The sequence below is a fragment of the Castor canadensis genome, chromosome 11 (genome assembly GCF_047511655.1).
Source record: "Castor canadensis chromosome 11, mCasCan1.hap1v2, whole genome shotgun sequence".
Classification (NCBI taxonomy): domain Eukaryota; kingdom Metazoa; phylum Chordata; class Mammalia; order Rodentia; family Castoridae; genus Castor; species Castor canadensis.
The window spans coordinates 126,706,906-126,732,830 of NC_133396.1; the positions used below are offsets into that span (position 1 = coordinate 126,706,906).

A 25,925-nucleotide genomic window follows, 5' to 3' on the forward strand; every position below is an offset into this window, starting at 1 on the left:
ATTTGGAAAAAAAAAAAAAAACTAAAGCAAAAAGTGCTGGGGGCATGGCTCAAGTGGTAGAGCACCTGCCTAGCAAGTGTAAGTCCCTGAGTTCAAATTCCAGTACCACCCAAAAGAAAAGAAAATGGATATTGAGGGCAAAAATGGATTTTGAGGGCAGCCAGAAATCTCTACTGCATTCCCCAATTGCATGTCTGTAGCTGCTGTACACTTGACACTAAATCCAAACAAGGATCATATGAAAAAGAAAAATTCTAGGCCAATCAAGCTGACAAGCAAAACTGTAAAAACCCTAAGGGTAGCCAGGCCTCAGTGGCTCACACCTGTAATCCTAGCTATTCAGGAGGCAGAGATCCAGAGGATCATGGTTCAAAGCCAGCCCAGGAAAATAGTACGGAAGACCCTATCTCAAAAAAAAACCTACCACAAAAAAAGGGCTGGTGAAATGGCTCAAGGTGTAGGTCCTGAGTTCAAGGCCCAGCATCACAAAACAATAACAACAACAACAAAAACCCTAAAGGAAAATCCAGCAGTGTGTTTATCCAAATATAGCTTATTCCAGGAATATAAGGGTGGTTCACATCTTTGAAACTTATTAATGTAATTCAGTACACTAACCAATTAAAGAAGAAACATGCTTTACTAGATATTAAGACAGATTTTAAAGCTAAAATAGTCATATTAGCATAGCAATCAGCGAAATAATTAGAGCTCAATAATAGACCCATTCATATGAAAACCAGTAAATTACAGAGTTGGCATTGCAACTGGAGAAAGGATTTAATGAATGGTGCTCAAAAAATTGGTTATCTAGTTGGAAAAAAAATAAATTGGACCATGACTTTATACCATATACAAAAGGTCAATTCCAGATGTATCAAGAACTTTAATGTAAAAAAAAAAAGAACTTAATGTAAAAGGTGAAAGTTTTAAAAGATAGTATATCAAAATACATTATACCCTTGAAATAGACAAAGGTTTATTAAGCAAGAAAACAGAGAGTACTAACCCTAAAATAACAGTAAATCCAATCACATTAAGACTTTAATCCATCAAAAGGCTATCTAAAAAGTGAAACTACAAGTCAAAGAAAGAAATATTTGCCACTTTGTTAGTCAGGGTTTTTGTTGTTGTTGTTGCTGTGACAAATACCTGAGAGAAACCATTTAAAAGGAGGAAGGACACTCCATAATCAACTGACTCCATTGTTTCTGGGCCTGTGGTGAGACAGAACATCATGGCAGAAGGAAGGATGTGGCCTAGCAGAGCTGTTCATCTCATGGAAGAAAGGACAGAGAGAAAGAAAGAGCCAGGAACAGAGAAAGAGAGAGGCCCAGGACAAGGTATAGCCCCCAAGGACTATTTCCTCTGATTAGGCCTCACCTCTGAAAGTTTCCATCATCCCAACAATGCCATCAAATTATGAATGCATCAGTGAATTAATCCATTGATTAGGTCAGAGCCCTCATGATCCAGTCACTTCTGAATGACTGGATCACCCAGCTGAGGACCAAGCCTCAATACGTAAGTCTTTGGGGTGGACACTTTACATCTAAACCATAACACTACCATAAACACAACTGCTCAAATATTAATATCCAAAATACATTGAAACTCCCAGAAGGCAATAAGAAGACAGCTCCAAACCAAAATAGGCAAAAGGTATTAACAGTCATTTTACTGCAGAAACATTAATGGCAAACAAGCATGTGAAAAGATGCTTACTTTGTTCTAGGAAACACAAATTAATACCAAAATGAGATATCATTTGCCAACCACTAGATGGGCAAAATCAAGACATCTGAAATTGCCAAGAGCTGGTAAAAAAAATGGAGCAAGAGGAAGTCATATACTATGTACTATCTTCTGTCACTTTGGGAAAATAATTCAACATTGTCTTATAAAGTTGAACAGAAACTGCAACCCAGTACTTCCACTTCTAGACACAGATTGAACATCCCTTATCCAAAATCCTTGGGACCAGAAATGTCTCAGATGTTCAGATTTTGGGATGTTTGCATATACATAATTGGATATCTTAGGGATGAGACTCAAGTATAAACACAAAATTCATTTATGTCTCATATCCACCAAGTATAAACACAAAATTCATTTATGTACTCATATCCTGAAGGTAAATCTTTTTGGGGGGAAAGGAATCCTGAGGATTGAACTCAGGGCCTTGCACATGCAAGATAAGGTACTCTACCTCTGAACTACACTGCCAGTTCTTTTAAAAAAAATTGAGGGACTGGAGATATGGCTTAAGTGGTGGGGTGCCTGCTCTGTGAGCTTGAAGCCCTGGGTTCAAACCTCAAGTCCCAGTCCCACAAAAAAAAAAAAAAGAAAAGAAAAGAAAATTGCAACAGAGGGTCACTAGGTTGCTCAGGTTAGCCTCAAATTTGATCCTCCTGACTCCCAAGTAGCATGCACTGAATCCCACCATTCCAGGATGTGAAGGTGACTTTATACAATATGTTTAGTGCCCCTATGTTTTGACTGAGACCTGTCACATGAGGTCAAGTGTAGAATTTTCCATATATGGTGTCATGTTGATGCTTTGAAAAGTCTTGGATTTTGAAGTATTTAGAGTTTTTTAAATTTCAGATTCATCCCTGACAGCAAAACTAGCATGAAGTTCTTTTTCCTTCTTCATAGCTCCACAGATAGAAGGTTCATTCTTAATATAGATTTTAACAACTTCAGGATACAATTTTTTTCTTTGTTTATTTAGTCAAGAACTTTCACCTTTTCACCCAAAGGAATTTAGCATATCTAAATTGCTAGTATAACTACTCTTGTGCTTATCATTATTAAGTAATAAGGGTCACTTGGGAGGAGGGAGACAATTACTGTACATTAGTTTTCATAAATATTTTTACAATATCCTGAGAAACCTTCGGTCAGTGTAATTTGGTTGCGTAGCAAAAATACCATGTTAATCATTTCAACGACATTCCTAAACAGGAGCAAGCCATCTGAACTGGTATTTGAAAAGCAGTATCTATAAATGGAGCAATTCTGTTCCAATTTCAGATGAAATCAAGCTCAGAACCCACAGAGCTTCCCCACCCAACCTAAGACCGAGAGTCAAAACCTAAACTTCAGAAGGAGCCAGAAACACGTTATAAGGTTTTAAAAGCTTTGTTCATTTTATTTGGCTCCTCCCCTCCCCTCCCCAGCCATTTCCCTTTAATTGGATTTTTTTTCTCATACACCTAACGATTTACCAGTATCTCAAAGCAGAGGATCAAGTGCAACAAGATCTAACCCTTGCCTCGGGCACCCTACTTGGTCTGTGCTTGACACAGGCCTGCAACAGAGAAACAAACCACAACCCCCAGAAGGCCTTGCGGCACTGAGGCGGGGCTATCCCGTCGATTGGTTGTTCCGCAGCCCTAGCCCAGCGATGACTGGTCAGGTGTGGTAATGGGCGGGGCTAATGCGGATCGCGGGAACGAGGTCAGTGACTAGAAAGGCAAGTGGTCTGGTCTGGATGCTTGGGTCCGTACTCCGGCTGAGACCCGCAGCTGCGACTTCAGAGAAGCATGGCTCGGTGGTACGTTTGCGGGCTCGCCCTGGCGGCTGCTGAGTTGCTGCTAATTTTCGCCACTGTCTTCAGCGCCAAGGGCCTAAGGGGCAAGGAGTTTCAGGGGGCTTCGCGAATCCCTTCCCAGTTCAGCGAAGAGGAGCGCGTCGCTATGAAAGAGGCGCTGAAAGGTGAAGCTGGGTCCCCCCGCCCACCTCTGCTCATTCATCTTCTGAATCTGCGTTTTCCAAGAGAGGAAAGTTTCTGTTGAGTTCTAGATCCTGTGGGATAATGAGCTGCTTCCTCGCCATTGGGCTTAGCTCCAGCTTTTTTCTCTTTCATTAATAGTGAACTAAGGGGAAACTGCCTACGTAAACATGTGCAGGCAGATTCAGGGACCAAATGCCAATGTCTGTGGTTGGAGGTGGATTGTACTGGCCTGAGAAGAGCTTTCCCAGTGCATAGATAAATATTCCTCCGAAAGTCTCTGAGTCCCGATGCAAAAGTTTGAGAAGAACCTAGTGTCTGGACCTTAGAACTTTTCGTCCAGTGCACAACACCTGAGTTCAGATCTTGGATGAGTAGGCAGTAGGATCTTTTGGACCTCGGATTCCTCACCTATGTGGTGAGCTGTGATGCTATAGCAAAACTAAACACAGAAATCAGTGTGTCTTTCAGAGGCCCTATACCGACATGGAACTGCTCCAATTGAATTTGTTTCCGGTGTTCTTAGATAGCTGTTTAGTCAAATGTAGTCATGACTCACTGTGTTCATGGAACCCTTCCAGTCTGTAAAGGCAAGATGTAAAGGAAAGCCACTAAAACATGGGTGTAGGGAGGATGAGAGGTTTTCAGGACTGAAGAACTTGTGTGAGAGAATCTTTTTTGTAGTAGCTGTTCTTTGTTTTGGCTTGGTTTTGGTTTTGGTTTTGGTTTTTGAGACATTGACTTACTATTTAGCCGAAGGCTGGCCTCAAACTAGCCAATAGCCCAGACTGGCTTAAAACTGACTATCCTCTTCCTACTTCAGCTTCTCTAGTACTGGTTCAGGTGTATACAGCATGCCCAGCTAGGGTTTCAGATTTTTTTAAATAGGAATGCCCTAATCTGTGTCATCTTTAATCTTCCATCTCAAACTCTGACAGGTGCCATCCGGATTCCAACAGTGTCTTTTAGCCACGAGAAGTCCAACACCACAGCTTTGGCTGAGTTTGGAGAATACATTCACAAAGGTCAGCTGCAAAATGTGTGCAGGGTGGTAGAGATAGCAGTGGAGACGTGGCTCTTTTACAAGGTGATTAAGAAATATATTTTGTCACTGATCAGCAGACGATCTATTCCCAAGGATCTCTTCTGAGTTTGTAATTAGTGGGGAGAATCTTAAAGTAGAGGTAGACTATGGACTGTATTTGCCCTTTGAAGAACTAAGCCACATAGCTGTTGGGTTGGAGTTTGAACACTACCAATCTTTGTCCTAAATACATGTTACGTAATAAGTATTATGTAATCAAAGATAGACCTAGGAATTCCTTCTCCTGTGCAAATATTTAGAACTATGCCCCACGTACCTCTCACCCCTACCTCAATACACACACCTATATACCATACATGCACTCCACCTACTTACCACATTGCTAAGTCTCTAGGCAGTTGACAACCTTGAGCTATCACGTCAGTCCTCTCCCTTTATCTCCCCTCCCACCACCACCATCATGGAGCACAGAGGTAGAAAGGATGAGTCAGAGGAGAAAAAGGAGTCATGGAATTCCCCCTATCCCCTTAAGAAAACCTCATGGGAAGTAAGGACCCCCCCCCATACCCCTAACAGCCCCTTTAAAGATGTCAGAGGTGGGAGAAGCTGGCCTAGGAGCAGCAAGTAGGCCCATCTCTAACATGCTGGGACAAGTGGATGTGGGATTGATGCCTAATTACCAAATTGGAAGGCCAGACTGGAAGTCTTTACCAAATATTGATAAAAAATAGAGAAATGATGTACAGTAACCATAAAGTAAACAATTTGGGTGGCAAGCTAAAAGCACATTCTTCTTCAGGTTTTTGTTATCAGATCTCCACAGAGTAGTATGTGGAGTTTTCCAACAAAGCCCAAGGGGAAATACAAGTATTTCTCCATGTATCTAAGGTTACCTGTATTAAGGCCTGACAAAAATCTGAATAATCAACACTGTGAACATCCACACCTGCACACAGAAGTGTAGCCTTGTGCCACACAGAGTAACCCTTATCTCCATATAAACAAACAGTGAGAGTGCCATTTTCTTAGAAGGAAAACTGATTTTTTTTTCCTGCAGTACTGGGTTTTGAACTCAGGGCCTCCTACTTGTTAGGCAGGTAGTTTACCACTTGAGCCATGCTTCCAGCACTTTTTTCTTTTAGTTATTTCTAAGACAGGGTCTTGTATTTTTTGCCCTAAGCCAGCCTGACACCATGATCCTCCTACCTCTGCCTCTCATGTAACTGGAATTACAGTCCTGCACCACACTGCACCTAACTTGTTCTTTCAGATATGGTCTCACTAGATTTTCTACTCCAGTTGGTCTTGAACAACAATCCTATCTCTGCCTCCCAAGTAACTGGGATTACAGGCATGAGCCTCCATGTCCAGCAAGGCAGTATCCTGCTATATAGCCCAGACCGGCTTTAAACTCTGGATCCTCCTGCCTCAGCCTCCTGATTGCTGGGATTACATAGCATATGCCACTATGCCTGGCAGAATTTTTTTATAGAGAGGTCATGTTTGATTCCAAGTAATTTAGATATTGAGAACTACTGTAGTCAAAATTTAATATACCCCTCATGTGCAAAAGTTTCTACATTTGATAGCAAGTTGTAGGTCAGAATGAGCCAGCTAATGGTGGGATCTTTGCACGTTATTACACAGCACTTTAAAATATGAGAAAGAGGAATTTGCAAGATTGAACAGGCTTTGTCTCTGAAGGCCTCTTAAAGAATGATGAATGTGAAGGGAAAAAAATAAGTTAGGGATCCTGAAATGGCAGGAAGACCAAAAGATACTATCTGTCTTTCTCTCCTAATTTTTATCATTTTTCCTCTAGTATTTCCTACAGTGTTTAGCACCAACTTTATCCAGCACGAAGTTGTGGAACAGTACAGCCACCTGTTCACTGTCCAAGGCTCAGACCCTAGCTTACAGCCCTACATGCTGTTGGCTCATTTTGATGTGGTGCCTGCCCCTGAGGAAGGCTGGGAGGTGCCCCCATTCTCTGGCCTGGAACGTGATGGCTTCATCCATGGTCGGGGCACCCTGGACAACAAGAACTCTGTGATGGTTTGAAACACTGTTTTCTCTGCCTTGGGGTTCCAGGATGGGAGTATTTGGCTGATGACTAATCTAGGATGGGAGTAATTGGCTGGCTTCTGGGAGGAAGGAGGCTATGATTGAAAGAATCTTGGCTCCAGGAAGCCTGGGTTCCAGCCATCAGTTTGCCACTTCCTTTTTCTGGACCTTGATTTCTCAACTGCGTAAGAATTGGGGTAGAAAATCTGTCAATGTCAGCTCTGACACTGATAAATTTATGCTTTTCTCCAGGTGGCAAAGATTTTATGCAGAGTTAACTCCCTTACATCTGGCCCCCTAGACCACTTGAGTTTGTTCTTTTTAAAGAGAGTCTGTCAGCTTCTAGTTCCAGCAGCCCTGATGCAAATAGCTCAATGTCTGTGATACCCCACTTAGATAAAAAGATCTTTTCTCTTCTTCCATGTTCTGCACTCTAGGCAATCCTGCAGGCCTTGGAGCTCCTGCTAATCAGGAACTACATCCCACAGAGATCTTTCTTCATTGCTCTGGGCCATGATGAGGAGGTAGAGCTGTTTCTCCAATACCTATCTCTGGTGCCCCTGCTGGGGATGGAGGGGGGCTTCACCCTAATCCAGTGTGTTCCCCAGCTATAGGGTCTCTGTGATGTGGAATAGTTATTTGGCAACTTCTCTGTGTGTCTGTGTGCCAGAACTGTCAATAGACTATGACCAAAATTCAGATTCCTGGTCCCTTGCCATAGATCTGAATATTTGACAAACTCTCTGGTTCTATCTGAGGCAAACAGGTCAACTGTACCTTGAGAAACATTGGTGTGATGGAAAGAGAAATTAGCAGAGACATCAGTGCCTGTGTCTTATTTCCAGTAATTCTACTTACTTTTAACCTGGACAAGTTACTCTCTGAGTCCCAGTTTAGTTATTTGTGAAATGGGGGAGGGGCCTTCCAACTGACTTTTAAGAGTTTATGAAGTAGAATTGTCTCAGGCCCAGCCCCACTCTACCCACACCCTAGGAAGAAAACTAGGAAGCAAGGTTCTAGAGCCCCTTTCTAAGCTTAATGAGTCTCCATTATCTATTTCTGGAGGTCTGTTTCTGGCTGAGAAGGACCATGGCTCTTGGTTCGTTGTCTACAGGTGTCAGGAACACGTGGGGCTCTGAAGATCTCAGAGCTGCTACAGGCAAGGGGCATCCAGGTAGCCTTTCTTGTGGACGAATGTAGCTTCATCTTTGATGGTTTTATTCCTAACCTCAAGAAGCCCTGTGCCATGTGAGTAGAGCATCCCATCCTCTACTTTGGATGGGATTCTTACCCTACTTGAGATAACTCCAAACTGGTATCTGTAAGCCATGCTGAAACAACTCCATTTTATCCCTGTTGCCTTAATTGCCATGGTTTTCAACCTACCTTGGGCTTCTTCTTTCCCTCCTCTAGTGTAAATTTTGCAAAGCAGGGTAAAATTGACCTTCCAGCCCACCAGACTATCATGCAGATGAATCTCTGGGCCTCTGGAATAATTCAAGCAGGATGAGATCAGAAGGGCCATTTTTGATCCTTTTCTGTAGGGTTTCAGTCACAGAAAAGGGTGCACTTGACCTCCTGCTGCAAGTAAACATGACTCCAGGCCACTCTTCAGCTCCTCCAAAGGAGACAAGCATTGGCATCCTTGCAGCCGCTGTCAGCCGGTAAGCAGCTCCTGGCCCTGCTCCTGTGTCTGACTCAGATGGAAGAAGACCTGGCACTTTTTCACTCTGTGATTGAGGAGTAAGCTTCCTGCCCTAAAGCTTGGATGGGAAGCCTTGATGCAGGTTATAGGAGGGACAAGACCCCAGTACCCAGGCAAGGGCTGGGGTTAGACAATCCGTCAGTACATCCACAGAGCAAGTGGGATCCAGGAAGCAAAAGCTAGATCAGGGAGTGGGTAGTCCAGAGTCCAATTAAGCAGTTAGAAATTACATGTTGGCTGTGTAAATTCTCTGCCTTCTCTGGCAGGAGAACAAAGATAAATAATGGCTACTGGCTATGTGTGATCACAGCAGGCAGTGCAAGAGCAGTACTCACCTGTGTCTGAGTTTTCTCAGCAAAGGGGGAAGGAGAACTACACATTCATCAGATATTGAGTGAATAGCTACTATGGTCAAGGCTTTGTGCCCTGCCCCCAGGAAATCACAGCTGGTGGAGGAGAGGGACAGTTCTGTTGCAGTGTGGTAGGTACTATGAGAACAGACACACAGGATGCCAGAGAAAAACAGCAGGGAAGGAGCAGAAAGGGACCCTGATTTGGACTTGGTGTATAGGGGAACCTCCTACTGGGGGAGTAGAAGTGTTCCTGACAGTGCTTTGAGGTTTTCAGAATAGCTGGGCTGGTAAGGCAATGTGGAAATGAATGACAGACCCCCTGACCAGGTTTGTTGAAACTTCCACCTATTTCCCTCTTCCTCTTCAGGCTGGGGTGGGTGGGTCTTGAGACCGTCCATTTCTCTTCCAGCCTGGAGAACACACCAATGCCGAACATGTTCGGAAGTGGGCCACTGAAGATGACACTGGAGCAACTGGCAAATGAGGTATGGGAGGAGGATTACGTACTCCTGTCCAGCTGTAGAAGAGGAACAAAAGTGTGGCAAGAAGGACTCTTTAGAGTAATGAAATGGGCCCAGTGCTGGCCAGTATTCTGCCCATTCCACCTATTCCCAGCCAATGACTGAGCCAAGACTGAGAGATCTGGCTTGCTCCCTAGGGCTTCTGGGAGTGTCTGAGACCCTAAGACCTAACATACCTAGTTACCCTTTAGTTGCTGATTCCCACTCGTCCTTGAGGTTGCTAACCAATCAGCTAAGCCCAGCCAGATAAATCTTGCCTCACCCTCCAGCACAGAATGAGCCAACTGAATTCAGATGCACTCCTGAACACTAAGGGCCCAGAGGCAGGCCTAAATAGAGAAACCCAGGCCTCAGTGACCTGTCCTATTGTGCTGGCTACTCTGATCCTGATAACCTTGTTCTTTCCCTTCCAGTTTCCCTTTCCTACCAATATAGTCTTGAAAAATCTGTGGCTATTTCGGCCCCTTGTCAGCAGGTAAAGTATTGCCTTTCCTTCCTCCAAATCCCCCACCCCAATCCTACCTACCCCCAATCCCCTCTCCTTGGCCAACTTGAGCCTGATTAATCATCCCTCAATCATAGATGCTACATCTAATTCATATATAGGCTAGCTCTCTCAGTCTTAAAGATCTCTAAGGTTTAAGAAACGGAGTGAATTTCCAATCTTTTCTTTCTACCTATTGGATAGTTCTTCCTAACATCTGACCTCAGTCCCTTTGCTTTAGGCTAATGGAGAGAAATTACATAACCAATACACTGGTCAGGACCACCACGGCTCTCACCATGTTCAACGCAGGGGTCAAGGTAACATCACCTTTTTCTCACTGCCCACTCAACCCTCCATCCCTTGACTTTCTCTATGGCTTTTTCTTACTTCTCTGACTACAGTTTGAGTAATAGTAAGGACCAATGCTCTCCTGTGTCACTGTCCTCTTTCATGAGTTGGGTAAACCCCAAGAGCAAGAGGTCTAACCAAGGTCTACAAACCCTCTGAAATTGGTCAAATTTTACCTATGTATATTTAAGTGTGGGCGTCCAAGGAACTTGAGAGGAATTCCCTCTTCTCAAACTACCATAACACTAATGTGAAGAGGGGTTATTTGGGAGCTGGATCTTGTGACCTATGCTATGGCTACAATTCAACATGTTTTATATTTACCTAGTACTTTGGTCATGTAGTCTAAAGGTTTCTAACCTTTCTACCATCAAAGATCTTTTTTAACATCATTCCCATGTTTTAAAAGATCTACCTAATTTAACAAGGAATTAATGTATTTTCTCCTGGTATCACTCTAAATTGAGAGAGAAACTCACTTGCCATTTATAAAATCTATGATATGCATAATATGTACCACACTATCTTTTCCCAAAATCTACAGGCAGCCATAGCAAACATAATTCCTATATGAGGTTTACTCTTCTAGAAATAAGTTCATGTGACTCAATAATTTGATAAGCTTTTATTCCAAGAATTTCTTTTCAGTAAACTAGTCTTTCCTTTGGATTGGTCGTTAAGGGACATCTCTCTTGAAAGGACCAAGCCTGGCCACAAAAAGGCATAGAACTTTCTGAAATCTTGGAGAGCACTCTTAACAACCGTCAGTACTGCCAGCACTTCAGGGGGCGCCATTTGTACGGAGTACAGTGTGACCTTGAGGAGCTCTGGTAATCTGGAGCCCAAGTTAGATATAAGTGAATGGTGCCTCAGAATTAATTCCTGGCATAACTAACTGGTGTGTTCAGTCTGTAACCTGACCTGAGCTATCTTCACCAGCTGCCTGTAGTGCTCATCAACATAGTGGTACTGTGTCCTTGAATTTGAATGGTGTTTTTCTCCCCAGTCATGCTTTCATATTTGTCATTCCTCTTGGTCCTTCTAAGAGCCCTGTGAGTAGCACTGATACAATTACCAGTTGAGAAAACAGAGGCACAGAGGTTACAGTTATTCAAAATCACACAGCCCAGCTCACCGGTCCTAGTCTAGTGTTTTTTGGCAACTTACCAGCTCAAAGAAAGATGTGCAGTTGGGGAATCTATGCTTTCCAGTCCTCCAAGGAAAAATCCCTCCATAGCTTGACTGTCTTCTCCAATTAGTCCTGGATTCTTCCTGGCCAGGCAAAGAACAGAGTCAGATTTTCCAAGTGGATGTGAAAAACCAGCATCACCATCATGTCATCCGCACAGAGTTCAAACAAAGTCTGTTGGGGATCCATGAGGCTCTGGTGTTCTGCCCTGAGTTAAGCACTGGTAACAGAAATGTCCAGGGTACCCTGGGAAAGTGCACACAGAAGGCTCCCATTGGCACAGCACAGAGCCAAAACAGACTAGTCTGGTGCAACTTGGCAACCCCTCCAGGACAAAGAAACACAAAGATCTAGCCTAAAGCAGAGATACTTCTAGCCTAACTATAACCACAAATCAAGGGACCAGATAAGACAAGGACAGAATAATGTTTAAACCCAGGGTCCTCAGATCAAAGCAGCTTTCTCTGCCACTCCTGGAGGTACTTGATGTTTCCTGGGCAGGGGTCATCTGTGGAAGACTGAGATGGGCTCAGGTAAGGCTTATGGTTCTCTCCCTATAGGTGAATGTCATCCCCCCAGTTGCCCAGGCCTCAGTCAACTTCCGGATTCACCCTGCACAAACAGTCCATGAGGTATGTGCCATATGTTCCAGACAATTGTTTGGGATCAAAGAGGCAGGGCCATCAGGACCAGGGCTTAGCTATAATCCTAAAGATTTTTCAATCCTAGGCCATTTTTCAAAGGTATCCTATGCACCAGATCCCTGGCTGGAACTGAAGATCTCTAGTTTGGGAGTGTAGGGTGGGAGGCAAGTATGAATAAGTAATAGTAATAGTAGCAAATATACATAGTGGGCTTGCTCTGTGTTTAACACCATTCTAAGGTGTACACACAAATATGCACATACTTATTTAGCCCTCACATCCACCCTATGAGGTAGGAGCTGCATTATCATCATTCACTAGGAGGCCCAGAGCAACAGAGCAGTTACAGTATACTCAGACTGCACATCTAGTGGTCTAGCTTCCAGCCACAACTCCACACAGTAATATTAGTATAACAATTAGGGGTGAATAAATCACAATAGGACCACTGCAAAGAAAGGGACTGATGCTACCTCAGAGGGTCAAAACAGTCTCTTCTAATGGCTAGAAATTTGAGCTGGGCCTTATAGGACCATTAGGACTTTAATCATTGTGGCTTAAGCATAGGATAAATTGGGAAGTGATGGGAGATAAGAGTTGTAGCTTGGGGATCAAGGTCTTGTATGCCATGCTGAGGACTCTGGGCAGGAGAGAACTTTCAGAGTGTCATGATAGACAGATTTGCTGTTAAGGAGATAGTGTTGGTAGTGATACCAAGGAGGTGCTAGAGTAAAAAGAGATGGTTAGGAGGCTATTGCAGCATTTCAGGTAGTTAATATGAAGGTCAGAACTGAGACCAGGGTTGTGGGATGAAGAAGGTTCACTCACCTGAGAGAAGTGTTCAGTGGGATAAGGTATATATTTATGCATGTGCACTGAGTGAAAGGCAGGATGGCTGCAAGGTTTTTTCCCAGGTAGTTGATGAGGTGCTAATGTCTTTGACTAAGATTAGGAATTTGAGAAGACAGCAAGGTCCAGGAGAAATACAATGATTTAGAAGTTTCAGACGGCATAGTGGCATGTGCCTATAGCCTAAGCTTCTTGGAAGGCTGAGGCAGGAGGATTGCTTGAACCCAGGAGTTCAAGCACTCCTCAGTGAGACCCCAGTTGGTTTTTTGTGTTTTGGTTTTTTTCTAAAAAAAAATAAAAAGAAGAAGAAGAAGGGCTGGTAGCTTGGCACTTCACAGAGCACTTAGCTAGAAAGCACAAAATCCTGATTTCAAACCCCAGTACTGCAAAAAAAGAAAAAAAGAAAAGAAACTTTTTAAAAAGGATGTCTCTTAACTGGGGTATAGCTCAGTGATAGAATTCTTGGGTAGTATGAATGAGCTCTCAGTTTGATCTCAGCACAGAAGAAGAAGGAGGAGGAGAAAGAGAAGAAGAAGAAGAAGAAGAAGAAAGTTTGAAAAGCTTATAATATATTTATAGGAAATTAGAAGAAGTTTGAGAAGCTTCTAATATATAAATAGGCAATTGTAGAGGTACAAACTGGAGTGTTTTAACATAATTGGAACCTCTAGAGTTAGCCCTGCATGCTATGATAAAAAGGTTTTTGGTTTTTATTAGTGAATATAACAAGGAACGAGACCTCCTCTGAGAGTCAGGCAAGTCTTCTCTGAGATAGTGACATTGAGCTGAAAATTAAAGGGTAAGCAGAAGTTATATACAATGTTTGACATCCGTAGGAAATTTCTTTAAACATTTAACATTTAGAAAGAACTCCAAAGGCAAACTTGGGGCTAGGAACGTAGCTCAGAGGTACAGTGCTCATTTAGTATACGCAAGGCCCTTGGATTGATTCCCAGCACTACAAAAAAAAAAAAAAAGTGAACCTGTTCCTTCAAAAATTCACCAAAAAGGCAACCCAACAGTAATCAGATAGATAATATATTCCTGAATACAGCAGGGTTAGTTAGGGGCAGGTCTGGCCGAGATTATCATGGATCTGACACACTTAGACTTCTGTGATCCTTTCTCAAAGTTCTTCCCATGGAGGATTCATCCATCTCCACACAGGGAGGAAGGCATACTCCTCATCACACATCAGGGAGTGAGTAGGTTCCTGGCCTGCTCAGAGCTACCCTGCCTTGGGGAGAAGGGGATCTGGGACCAGTGTAAGCTCGGGGCGCTGCTGCTTTTCATCAGATGTCAATCTGTCCTCTCCCTAAGGGCTCATGGGGCCAGGAAATCACTAAGTTCCCCCTCTGAGCTTCTTTCCACCAGTTTTTTCCAGCCTCATTCCAACTCAATGCCCTTTCCAAGGACTGTTTTCCAACCAGCTGGGCTTTTATCTCCCCAGGTCCTTGGCATTCTTCCTTCCTCTCTTCTCCCCTCCACAGAGGCTTTCCCTCCTGGTCTAGCTGATGACACCCCTTGAATTCCTAGGCCCCCCTGCCCACCTGCCCCCGTGAGGAATGGAAAGCCTCTGTCAAACAGAATGCTCACAGGCCCCATTCTTCCTTGGTCACTCCTCTCCCTATTGCCCCAGCATGCTCAGAGCTTCATGCGGGATCAGCAGGAGCTCCAAGCAGTCCTGCTCTCTATCATGCTACAGATGTAGATAGGCCCTCATCACCTGTCTTCACCTATCCGTGAAGAATAAGAGTGTTCAGAAATTTGGACTGGGTATAGCTCAAGCAGTAGAGCACCTGCTTTGTAAGCACCCTAAGTTCAAACCCCAGTCCCACCAAAGAAAAAAAAAAAAAAAAAGCTGAGTGCCAGCAGCCCATGGCTGTAATTCTAGCTACTTGGGAGACTGAGACCAGAAGGATCTCAGTTCAAGGGCAGCAAATAATTAGTGAAACCCCATCTCCAAAATAACCAAAGCAAAATGGACTGGAGATGTGGCTCAAGTGTAGAGTGCCTGATTTGTAAGCATGAAGCACTGAGTTCAAACCCCAGTCCCACCAAAAAAAAAGTCTTCAGAAATGTAACAGACTACCATTATTCTGAATGGGCCTTAAACAGTAGAAAGAAGATCATTGGGAGAGGATTCAAGGAACATCCCTTGAAGACAGTCTTACATGGTAATGAGGTCCTCATCACTAAAAGGGCTCAGTTTGAGTGCTGTGGAGAAGAGTTCTTCCATCATTTATTCATTCACCAAGAATCTCCTGAGGGGCTACTTACTGTGGACTAAACATTCTTCTATGTACTTGAGAGAGTGGTGAACGAGACGTATTCCTATTCTAACAGTGTGTTCTAATGAGAAGAGACAGCAGTAAGCAAGTAATCAAATAGATGAACGAGGAGATTTTTAAGTGATAAATAACATAAAAGAAAATAATAGGATGCTATGTCACAGAGTGATTGTGGGGTGGAGTTGGGCAAGTGGGCTGAGTTAAATACAAGGATCAGTGAAGCCCTCTCTGAAGGGTCATTTTCATTGAGACCAGAGAAATAGCCTGACTGAGAATATATCCAGGCAGCAAGAACTCCATGGGGTCAATATTAGCACCCGCCTCATAAAGTGATTGTGACAGTTACTGGAGTCTATATGTAAGTCCTTAAGCCAGTGCCTGGCACATAGCAAGCACTCAATAAATGCTGGATTTTAGCCAAGTGTGGTGGCATATCCTGTAATTCTAGCACTAGGAAGGCTGAGGAAGGAAGACCTCAAGTTCAAGGGCAGCTTGGGATACAAAATAAGACTCTGTCTCAAAAAAAATCTTTTAAAAAAGTGCAAAAAAAATCTTTTAAAAGTTGTGCTGGAGGAGTGGCTCAAGTGGCAGAGCACCTGCCTAGCAAGCATGCAGCCCAGTTCAAACCCCAGTATGGTTAAAAAAAAAAAAAAAAAAAAGGAACGCCAGCTGTTATTTGTCTGTTTGTAGAGCAGTGACTGCCTTGGCAATAATCAGAGATACAAGAAGGAGACCAGGAGGAGGGACCATCAATGGTGAGAGTTCAGAGGTTACTTTAGACCACATTGACCTTTCAATTCTGAATCTACAGTCCTTCTAACACATTCCCACAACCTTGTGTTGGTCTCTGTTTTTATGTGTAAAGATTTCCTCTCATGGGAATAGTGTATTTGTTGAAGGCAATGGATACGTAAAAATAAAAATCAGTCAGGCCAGGCACTGGTAGTGCACACCTACAATCCTAGCTACTCAGGAGGCAGAGATCAGGAGAATTGCAGTTCAAAACCAGCCTGGGCAAATAGTTCATGAGACCCTATCTCAGAAATACCCAACATAAAAAGCTGGGGGCGGGGACTGGAGGAGTGGTTCAAGCAGGAGAGTGCCTGCCTAGCAAGCATGAGGCCATGAGTTCAAACCCCACTACTGAGGGGGTAGGGGTGAGTCAGGTTTTTAGAATTAGCAAGTCAGCTTCTGTCTTGCTAAGCTGCTCACTAGAAGACCCATGACAGGGATAGATAGATAGATATTCCCTTTTGTTTTGACATTGCTGGGGATTGAACCCAGCACCCTGTGCATACTAGACAAATGCTCTGCCACTAAGCTACAACCCCTGCCTCCATCCCATTTTTGAGCAACTTGCCTATGAATGTCTTCCTTATGATGAACTGAGACCTGGCTTCCTGTAACTCTTAACCCTTCTCCTTTTTTTCATATTGTATATACTCCACAGGATGTAATATGGTACTAGATGCATTGGAAACACTGAGAATAATCTCATGACATGTTAACAGATGAGCAAGCTGAAGCACAGAGAGGTCAAGGAGCTCACCCATGATCACACAACTATGCGGGATTTCCAAGGCACAAAGTTTGTTGCTATGCTTCAATTTTTGTGCATGCTCAGAATATCTCTTGCTTCTTCTCCATTGCTTTCATATCCTTCCTTTTAACTCAAGCTCAAAATCCATACTGTTAAGACATCCATCTCAGATGAACACCTTCTTTCTGGTTCTCCTTAGCACCTCACCTATGTGTACTGAGGAGGCAGTTGTACATTGTCCTTGTGAAATCAGTGGATACCCAGGCCCTAGCAGTACTAGCTATATAACCCTGGACAAGTTATTTAATGAGACATCTATTGTCATTTTTATTGATTCACATCTTTTATAGCCCATGTGTCCAACATTTATTACATGTCTTTCATGTGCTTGATAATGAAAATACAGAAATGAGATAGACACAGTCATTGCCCTTGAATCAGCACCTGGCCTAACAGCTGGTGAGCAAACTGTCCTCTTGCTGAGGGAATCCAATCTGTGTACTCTCTTCAATTTCTAAAGGCAGGAACATCAAAGTAATTTGAGGCAGGGGGCAGTGGGCAAAATCTCAACCTATTTCATAGCAAATAGTTTAAGGAACCTTTCATAAGGTCAAAAATGTATCAAGATAGGCAGGAGCCAGAGAGTTGAAAATCCCAGAGAATTGTGGTTTGGAGCCAGCCCAGGCAAAAAGTTCAGGAGATTCCATCTCAACCAATAAAAGCTGAGTGTGGTAGCATGTGAGTGTCATCCCAGCTACATGGAAAGCATAAATAGGAGGATCTCCATTCAGGTTAGCCTAGGCATAAACTCTAGACCTATTCAAAAAATAACAAAAAGGCAGAGGCAGGCTGATTTTGAGTTCAAGGTCAGCTCATGCAAAAGTTAATGAGCAAAACACAAAAGATACAAAACAAAAGGCTGGAGGCAAAGCCTAAGTGGTAGAGCCTTGCCTGCCATGTGCAAGGAATTTGCTTTGACTCAAATGGCAATTGCTGCACCAGAAGTGGGAATCATCACTCCCCTCCAGACTCAGCTCCTAACATGCTTCTAGGGGACATGGCCCCTCTTAACAGGTACTGTGGGATGTTGCCCAAATCGAGTGTGATCCCCAGCTGTGGGACTCTCCCTCTTTCTAGTGTAGAAGCTGTTTTAAGGGAACTACCAATCAAATGGGTTAAGACTAGTGCTAGACTTTCCTCAGGTAGCTGAATGGGTTTGGGGGACCACCAGGTCCATTCATACATGTGACCTAATCCTCAAGGTCTGGTCTGCATCCTTCCTGGGATCAGAGATTTTGCTCAATTCCCTCTAGTCATCTCAGATTGAATTTTGTAGGTGTTTCCTTAGGTTCCTTCCTGAGGAAAGGAGGCAAAGAGAGAAAACTTGAATATCAGTACCCCCACTCCTGACTTTTTGTGTATGCTGCACTCATCTTCCCAGCTCCAGTGTGGTTGGTTACAAACAGGAAGCAAAGAAAAGTGCCTGGCCCTCTCACCTGTCTGAGACTCTCAGGATGGAGCAGGATCATCCCCTTGCTTCAAGATAGTTGAAATTCCCATTCTACTATCTCTTTTATACTTTCACCCAGCCCATGGCTCACAACCCAAAGAAAAGAGGCATGATTTCCTGATTATCCAATTCCCCATCTGACTCCTGGCTATAAGACAAGCCTTCCAAACATGTAAACTTACCATGCTGTAGATTGCTTTCAGGGAAGGTCTAGCTCTTTTTTTTTTTTTTTTTTTTTTTGGTTTTTTTTTTTTTTTGCAATACTTGGGCTTTGAACTCAGGGCCTCACACTTGCTAGGCAGCACTCTACCACTTGAGCCACTCGGCCAGCCCAAAGTCCTGGCTCTTCTATCACCTACAGCTAGGCAGTTGAAATTAAGGTACAAGCCCTAAAAAAAACCAAAAAAATTCCCCTGTAAACCCCAGGGGTCTGACTTGCTGGAGAAAAATCAAGAGTATTTAAATTCATATGGTAGTTGGGAGAGCAGATAACTAAGAAATCTAACTCCCTTTGTTTCCACCCGGAGGTCCTAGAACTTGTGAAGAACATTGTGGCTGATGATCGAGTCCAGCTGCATGTGTTGAGAGCCTTTGACCCCCTGCCCATCAGCCCCTCTGATGACAAGGCCCTAGGCTACCAGCTGCTCCGACAGACCATACAGTCCATCTTCCCGGAAGTCGATATTGTTGCCCCCGGTAATGACTTCATCAACTGTGGCTAGAGGGAAATAGGGGCTGGAACTGTTTCCTATCCAATGTCCACTGCTCCACCCCCACTCCAGTTGTGCATCCTGGAAACAGCTGGCTTCTTCCCCTCCTGATGGGACTGGAACTGTATTTTCCCCTCAGAGCGGAAGTGAGAAAGCAAACAGGAAAGGAACAAAAACAATAAATTAGGTCAGCCAAGCCTGGATCCTTGCTTAACCTAGGTCAACAAGGACCTATGCCCCTCTAGCATGGAGAAGAGAATTGGCTTGGAATCTGCCCCTCCTCTGGAGTAGCCACAGAGGTGGTCAAGATCACCCTGGATTCTGGTTCTAATTCACTGCCGGCCCAGCTCAACAGCAGGGCCCATAAGGTCTTCTCAGAAAAGCCTCCAGGCCCTTAACATTTGCATTAATCCCATTCACTTCTGCAGCCAAGTCAACCCCAGTCCCTCCCCCCATCTGCACCCCTTCCCGTCTTCTAGCATGCCATCCAAACCTATCTGTCTATGACAATGGTTCTCCCACATCTGAGTGAAAGAGAATCACCTGGGCCTAAAGATTGAGCTAGCCAGATCTGGATGGTACCCTAGAATCTGTTTGAAAAACACCACTGGTGGATTCTGACACAAAGAAGTGATGACTGACCACAGTTTGAGAATCTCTGGTCTACTATGTGGGGAGGAGGGGTTCTAATGTGAAGACCTGTGTCCAGTTTCCTTCTATCTAAGTTTAATCATTGATTTCTCCAAACATCAAGAAGCCCTGACCGTCAGAGTCCCAGACCCTTCTCTCTTGGCCATCAAAAACTTTCCACCCTACTCTCTCCCTTCTATGGCAGTTGCCATATCCCATCAATGGGGTTAGGTTACTGGGAGTTGGAGCAGGGGTGGTCAAGGAGGGGAAATAGGCAGAAATCAATTGGCAGAAATCCACAAAGCCCATAATTTTGAAGGGCCTGGATACCCATTTGAAACTAGCAGGAAAATAGAACAAAACACAAATTATCATCTCAAATCATCCTGATGCTCTGAGATGTCTTTTCCCAAGAACATACTTATCAGGGACAGAGTAAGAGAATAGGAAGAGAGTGTCATGGGACTTTCCAAACCTGAAGTTTGATTCTAAGACAGGGTTAGCTCTCAGAGGATGAGAATGATGGGAGATCGTGTCCCATTTGGAAAGGATTGCATTTTATAGCAGCAATCTTCCCCCAGAGGGGGTTGGTTTCTGATCTAGAGTGATACAAAATAAAGGCCAGGTGATAAAGAAGTGATTCTAGATTGATGATTTCGAAAATAGTGAATGGACATGGCTATGGGGATGAAATGAAAATACTAAAAGTACCCTTAGCTTTGGACCATTCAGCGCCCTCAGGAGACGAATCCATATTCCTGGCTAAAACTATGACTTTTTGTAAGGTTTTGAGAAAGGGCAGCTAAGACAAAAAAAAAAAACTACAGCTATGGCCTCCAAAGAGGGCCCAGGTGTTGTTCTATAGCGATCAGGGTCCTAATTTGACAGCCACCCCTCCCCCCTTTCTTGACTTGGTTGCTCACATGAAGCCTTTTCCGTCTTAATCTTTCCTTTCTAGGTATTTGTATTGCCAACACAGACAGCCGACATTACACCAACATTACTGCTGGCATCTATCACTTCAACCCCGTCTACCTGCAACCTCAGGACTTCAGTAGGTGAGTGGAACAAATTTGAGTAGCAGAGAAAGAAGAGCTACATCTACCCGTCCCTTACTGCCCTGACAGTCCACAGAACAGGGGAAAACCAGGTTTTGGCAAACTAAAATGGAGACACCATAGAAGCCAACTATTCTCATTGCCAGAGTCTTGTCACTCCTCAGAATTTGTGGAAATCAACCCTCTTTTGAAAGGATGGAGAGAATTAGTTCATTGATGAGAACTTGATAGAAGTAAGACCCTTAGGTAAAGCAAGTAAGACCTTTAGGTAAAACTGGACATGATGGTGCACACTTGTAATCCCAGCACTCAGGAAGTTGAGGCAGTAGGATCTTGAGTTCTAGGCCCGCCTAGCATACATAATGAGACTTTCTCTCAAAAAAAAAAAAAAAAAAAAACCTTGAATGCTCTTCATCTTTTTGAGAAAGGCTTGCCTTACCGCTCCCCACCTCATTTTCTCTACCTATTAAAGTAGGGAGACCCTCAGCCTACTCTAAGATGCAAACACACAGTAGGTCTCAGAAGAAATACTATGGAAATCCAAGATATGAGCACCAATTTTAACTGCTGTGTGTAATATACTATGTGTGGGTTCTTCAGCAAATTTTGAATCCTGGGGTATAGAAAGATAGTTTCTACTTAGCACATCTGGATCTGATTTCCCCACCATGGGTCACTGGTAAACAGAATGAAAATAGTTGCGTGAGTTTAAGAATGGCTTTCATGATGTTGTTTTTGTTTTTTAAATTGGGGGAGGGATGAGTAACCACTCTATATTTCCTATCATTTTTGAGATTACAAATGTAGTTTGTCACTTACTTATTTTGTTGTATTGTGTTGTGGGCAGGCAGGTTGAGGGGACATAAGATCTGATAGCAGGGTTCCCAGGTGAAATAGAGACCCAGATAGGTGCGGGGGAGGCTGGATGTGTGCTGGCTTACAGAAAACTCTAGCTGGGGACTGTATCCTAAGAAAAAGAGAATTTAGAAAATAGCCTTCCCAGAGAGGAAATTATTGGATTGCGCTCAGAACATGAGACAATTGTGAGCTCCCCAGGAGTGTGTTCCTTATCTACCCCACGTGGCTATGAATGTGGATCCTTGAGAAATAACCAGGATGTCACATGAAACCTCACAAATGGTTTCTCCCATCTTGCTCACTTCCTAGCCCCAGAGGGTCAAAGGCCAGCAGTATCAGGGAATGGGGAGAGGAGCAGGGAGGATGCTCTGTAATGACACTGTGCTATAGCACTTGGACCTCCTCTCTTCCCCCAAATGCATCTTTCTCTCCTTCCCTCAGCATCCATGGAATCAACGAGAAAATCTCAGTCCAAGCCTACGAGACCCAGGTGAAATTCATCTTTGAGTTGATCCAGAATGCTGACACCTACACTGGGCCAGTTCCTCATGTGCATGAACTGTGAGGTCAAGGAGCCAGCTGGGTTAGGGTGTGCCCAACCCTGGAGCAGGACTAACAGAAAGGAGCAAAGGCAGTGTGGATGACAGTTTTAGTCAAAACCACATTGTCATATGTAGTTCGTCTGCCTGACTCACTCCTAAACTCACCCAAAAAAGAAGGCCAGGGGTAAGGAAAGATGAACAGAAGTTTGACTTCTGGTTTCTTCCTGACATCTGCATCCCTCCACTGATCAGTACTAACTGCCATATTGTCCCTCCTATCTTAGAAGTTATCCACCTCTCTGTCTTATGCTGATTATTTAACTGCTGTAACTTCCAGGCCTAATTTAGCAAATGCTCATTTGAAAAATCTCTACTAGGTTTTACCTGATAGGAGTTTTAATTTAGGGCACTCTGACTAGATTGTCTTTTCCAGGACTTACGCATTGCTTCTTGCTAGAACTTTCTTTCCCCTGTTATTCCCTCTCTTCTTATACTCAAGAGCTGCCTCTTCATCTCTCCTCTCCTGTCCCTTCCTCTCTTCCCCACGCTCTAGTTTATTCCACATTTGGCATAGGACTTAGTCAAACTGGAATGCTACCACAATTGCCATCACAATTGGCCAAATAAAGGGATCTATGGTCAGTGAGGGGTGAACCTGAGGCAGGGACCCTGAGGGAAACCCAGACTTCCTGGCTTCTGGAGGCCCAGCCTGGAAAAGAAAGCCTCTGTCCTTGGACTCCTCACAAGGGTTCCCTGGACTTTGCTCCCTCCCCTGCCCTGTTCCTGCCACCTGCTGCTGCTGTCCCACTCCAGGAGGTACTAATCTCTGGAAACATTTCCCTGGCACATCCTATGGGGACACTCATGACCCAACCTCCCAGTGGGGCCCAGGACCAACAGAGCTCTGATTTTGGCATTATGTCCTGATTCGTACTGATCAAGGGCAACTGAAGGACAAGAGGGCAGAGGAGAGAGAGACTAGCTACAGGCACTGCCCTGGGCTAGTAGGGTATGGGAAGGCACAAATCATCCCTTTTCCTCTGGACTCCAATCCTCAGTGTACTTGAATCTGCTCAGTAGCTGCCAGGTGGGGGCATTGGAAAGCAGTATTTCTTGGCTCAAGACCAGGAGCTGTGCTTTGTGGATCACAAGGGAGTTGGGGTCACAGAGGGAGACACAGAAGGAACTGGGCCTTGAGAGGCTCCCTCTCTTTTTTCTTCACCAGGCAAGAACCGTCCATGCCTCCCTGGGGTTTGATAACAGTGGGTTCCCTTGCCCTCTTCTCATAACCCCCATGTACCCCAACCCGCCCCCAATTCTGCACCTCCCTCCCCTGGATGCAAGCTGTGCCTTGGAACTCTGGCTTAATTGTCAGTGTGTTAGAAACACAGTGTGGGGATTATTCAAGCTTTTTTGCTACTTCTCCTAAGATTCACATTCCTTCCCTCGCCCTCCCTTTTTGGCCGATTCAGTACTTATTCAGCCTTTGTTAGAGGGCAAGCTGAAGAACAAAAATAATCCTTCACAATTGTGCAGAGCCCTGCAAAGTAGTTTCATGCACCTTATCTCAGTAGAGCCCCACAAGAACCCTGTGAAGATGGTATTGTTACTCCTGTCTACAGGGAGGAATTGATTCTGAGGGTGACACATCAAACCAGGATCAGTCACTTCACTCAAACCCATGTTGCCTGGCCCCAAACTCACTGTTATTCCATGATCCTAAGTTACCAAAGAAATCTACTTTCCCTCCTTTATTTTACTTAATCCTCACAACAACTGCTATGGTTTGAGTGTGTCCTCAGAATTCACATTCATGTGTTAGATACTTAACCCCCAACTCATATGTGAATGGTATTAAGGTGGTAGAAACTTAGTGCAACTATGGTCTTTAGACATATGGTCTTTGGAAGGTGATTGGGATAAGACAAATTCAGTAGGGTCAAGTCCTATAATTGATTTACTGATGGCTTTTTAAGAGGCTTTGAAGAGATAGGTATGTTTAACCTGATTTAAACATTACACAACGTATACATTTGTCAAAATATCACACAACACCCCATTAAAAAAAGGAGGGAAAAAGACCAGAAGACACAGACAAATACACATGAGTGTTCCTTGTCTCTTGCCATATGCTGTCCTGTGCTATGATGAGAAGGGCCTTCACCAAAGACCTTGAACTTTGAACCTCTAGAACTGTGAGCCAAAATCCCACCTTTCTTTACAACTCACTTGGTCTTTGTATTGTGTTCTTGGAAACAGAAAATAAACTAATACAACAGCTATTAGGTGTTAATGCCCCATTTTACAGATGAGACAACTGAGACTCCAAAGTTATCCAAGGTTATGCAGGTGTTGGGGGCAGAATCTGTCTGAATCCAAAGCTTGTGCTAATAGTTCTGAAAAGAGAACAGACTCAGAAAAGTCATTTTCTGGGGGAAATGGCCCAAACAATGTATGCACATATGAATAAATAAATAAATAAATACATAAATAAATAAAAAGAAGTCATTTAACGTGGTTTTTAAGGTGTAGTTCCAGAATTAAAATGGAGATCAAAAATCCCCAAGTCTGGTGCTGCTTCAGTTGCACCCTGCTGCTTACCCCAAGAACCTGTGGCATTTGGCTTATTCATTCTGAACCAGGGAGATGATAAGGACAAAGACTATTCTGCTGCTGAATTTAGTCCTTAGCTCCAGCTCTCTTTGTGACCCTGGCTGAATGCTTTCTGTTCATACCTCTCCCTTTGTCTGCCTGAATTTCTTACCACCCTACCCCCAGCTTCTAGGTTCAGCTATTTCTCCTTCTCTGAGTTTGGGGACAACCAAGTCTCTAATGATCCATCCATCGATGGAGAAGAATGAATAGGGGGGACTCCAGCCCATCTAGCTACCTCTCCCAGCTTTGGAAAGGACAGACTTCCAGAACCTCCTCCCCCCTGCCTCCTGCCCAGTGGAAAGGAAAGCCCTTAAGAGGGATCTGTTCTAAATCCCTCTCTGGGAACACACAGTCCAGTCCAGTGGCCATAAGGGCTTTTGGGAGTGGCTCAAAGTACTGGCCTGAACAGGACATGAGCCCTAAGAGCTAGGACAAAATGAGATAATAAATCTGAGACATTCCTCTACCCTACTACCCCTGCCCAGCTACCTACCACTCCCCAAATCCGCCTTCAAAAAGCTCCATCAGATAAGCATTCATACATCCCCTAAGCCCACATCAAAGACTTAGCTCAAGCTTTTTACTCACTCCTCCCCTTACTCCCACCTAAGGTGGGAAGGAAAACAAAATATTTATAAGCAAAGAGAATGGGAAAGGAAGGGGGTAAAATTCTGCTGGAATCCTTGATTCTGAACCTGGGTTGCTAAAAACATTGCCATCTTTTCTTCCAAGAAAGATAATAGGAGACAAAGTTCCTATGCAAAAGCTAAACATTTCATTAAATGTTTTTGAAATTTTAAATCAAATATTTTTATTAAAATGAAACCATTTGCAATTCTACTGTTCAGTGCCCCATACAACTTCAATAATGAAAATCATATTTCACTTATGTTACATTTAGATCTACAAATATAAAAATTTCAGAATAATGTAAATTGCTACTGCAAAATGTTCCTCAGCCATCATGCTGTGTTGTAAATACTATACTAATTCATGAGTACCTCCAGAGATTGGAAGTCAAAGGGGAGCAAGAAAACAGACACTCAGCACTACTATAAGTAACATGTCATGCTATCTGACAGGAAAGATTTGACAAGTAATTTTCTTTTCTCCTAGCTAAGCACTTTAACAGCTCAATTTCTCTCTGTCTCCAAAGCTCATAGTGACACAACCCACAAACCTTAGGGGCA

At 43.7% G+C, this 25,925-nt stretch overlaps 1 protein-coding gene across 1 annotated transcript; it reads left to right on the forward strand.

Annotated features, from left to right (window-relative positions):
• The first annotated feature begins 3,438 nt into the window (after window positions 1-3,438).
• Pm20d1 (peptidase M20 domain containing 1) lies at window positions 3,439-25,575 on the forward strand. The gene is made up of 13 exons (XM_074048497.1): window positions 3,439-3,720; window positions 4,675-4,761; window positions 6,604-6,836; window positions 7,283-7,369; window positions 7,960-8,093; window positions 8,390-8,509; window positions 9,313-9,388; window positions 9,838-9,899; window positions 10,150-10,228; window positions 12,009-12,080; window positions 18,810-18,978; window positions 20,581-20,680; window positions 21,980-25,575. The coding sequence occupies exons 1-13, from the start codon at window positions 3,549-3,551 to the stop codon at window positions 22,101-22,103; spliced, it is 1,515 nt and encodes a 504-aa protein (XP_073904598.1). The 5' UTR covers window positions 3,439-3,548; the 3' UTR covers window positions 22,104-25,575.
• Window positions 25,576-25,925: the final 350 nt, after the last annotated feature.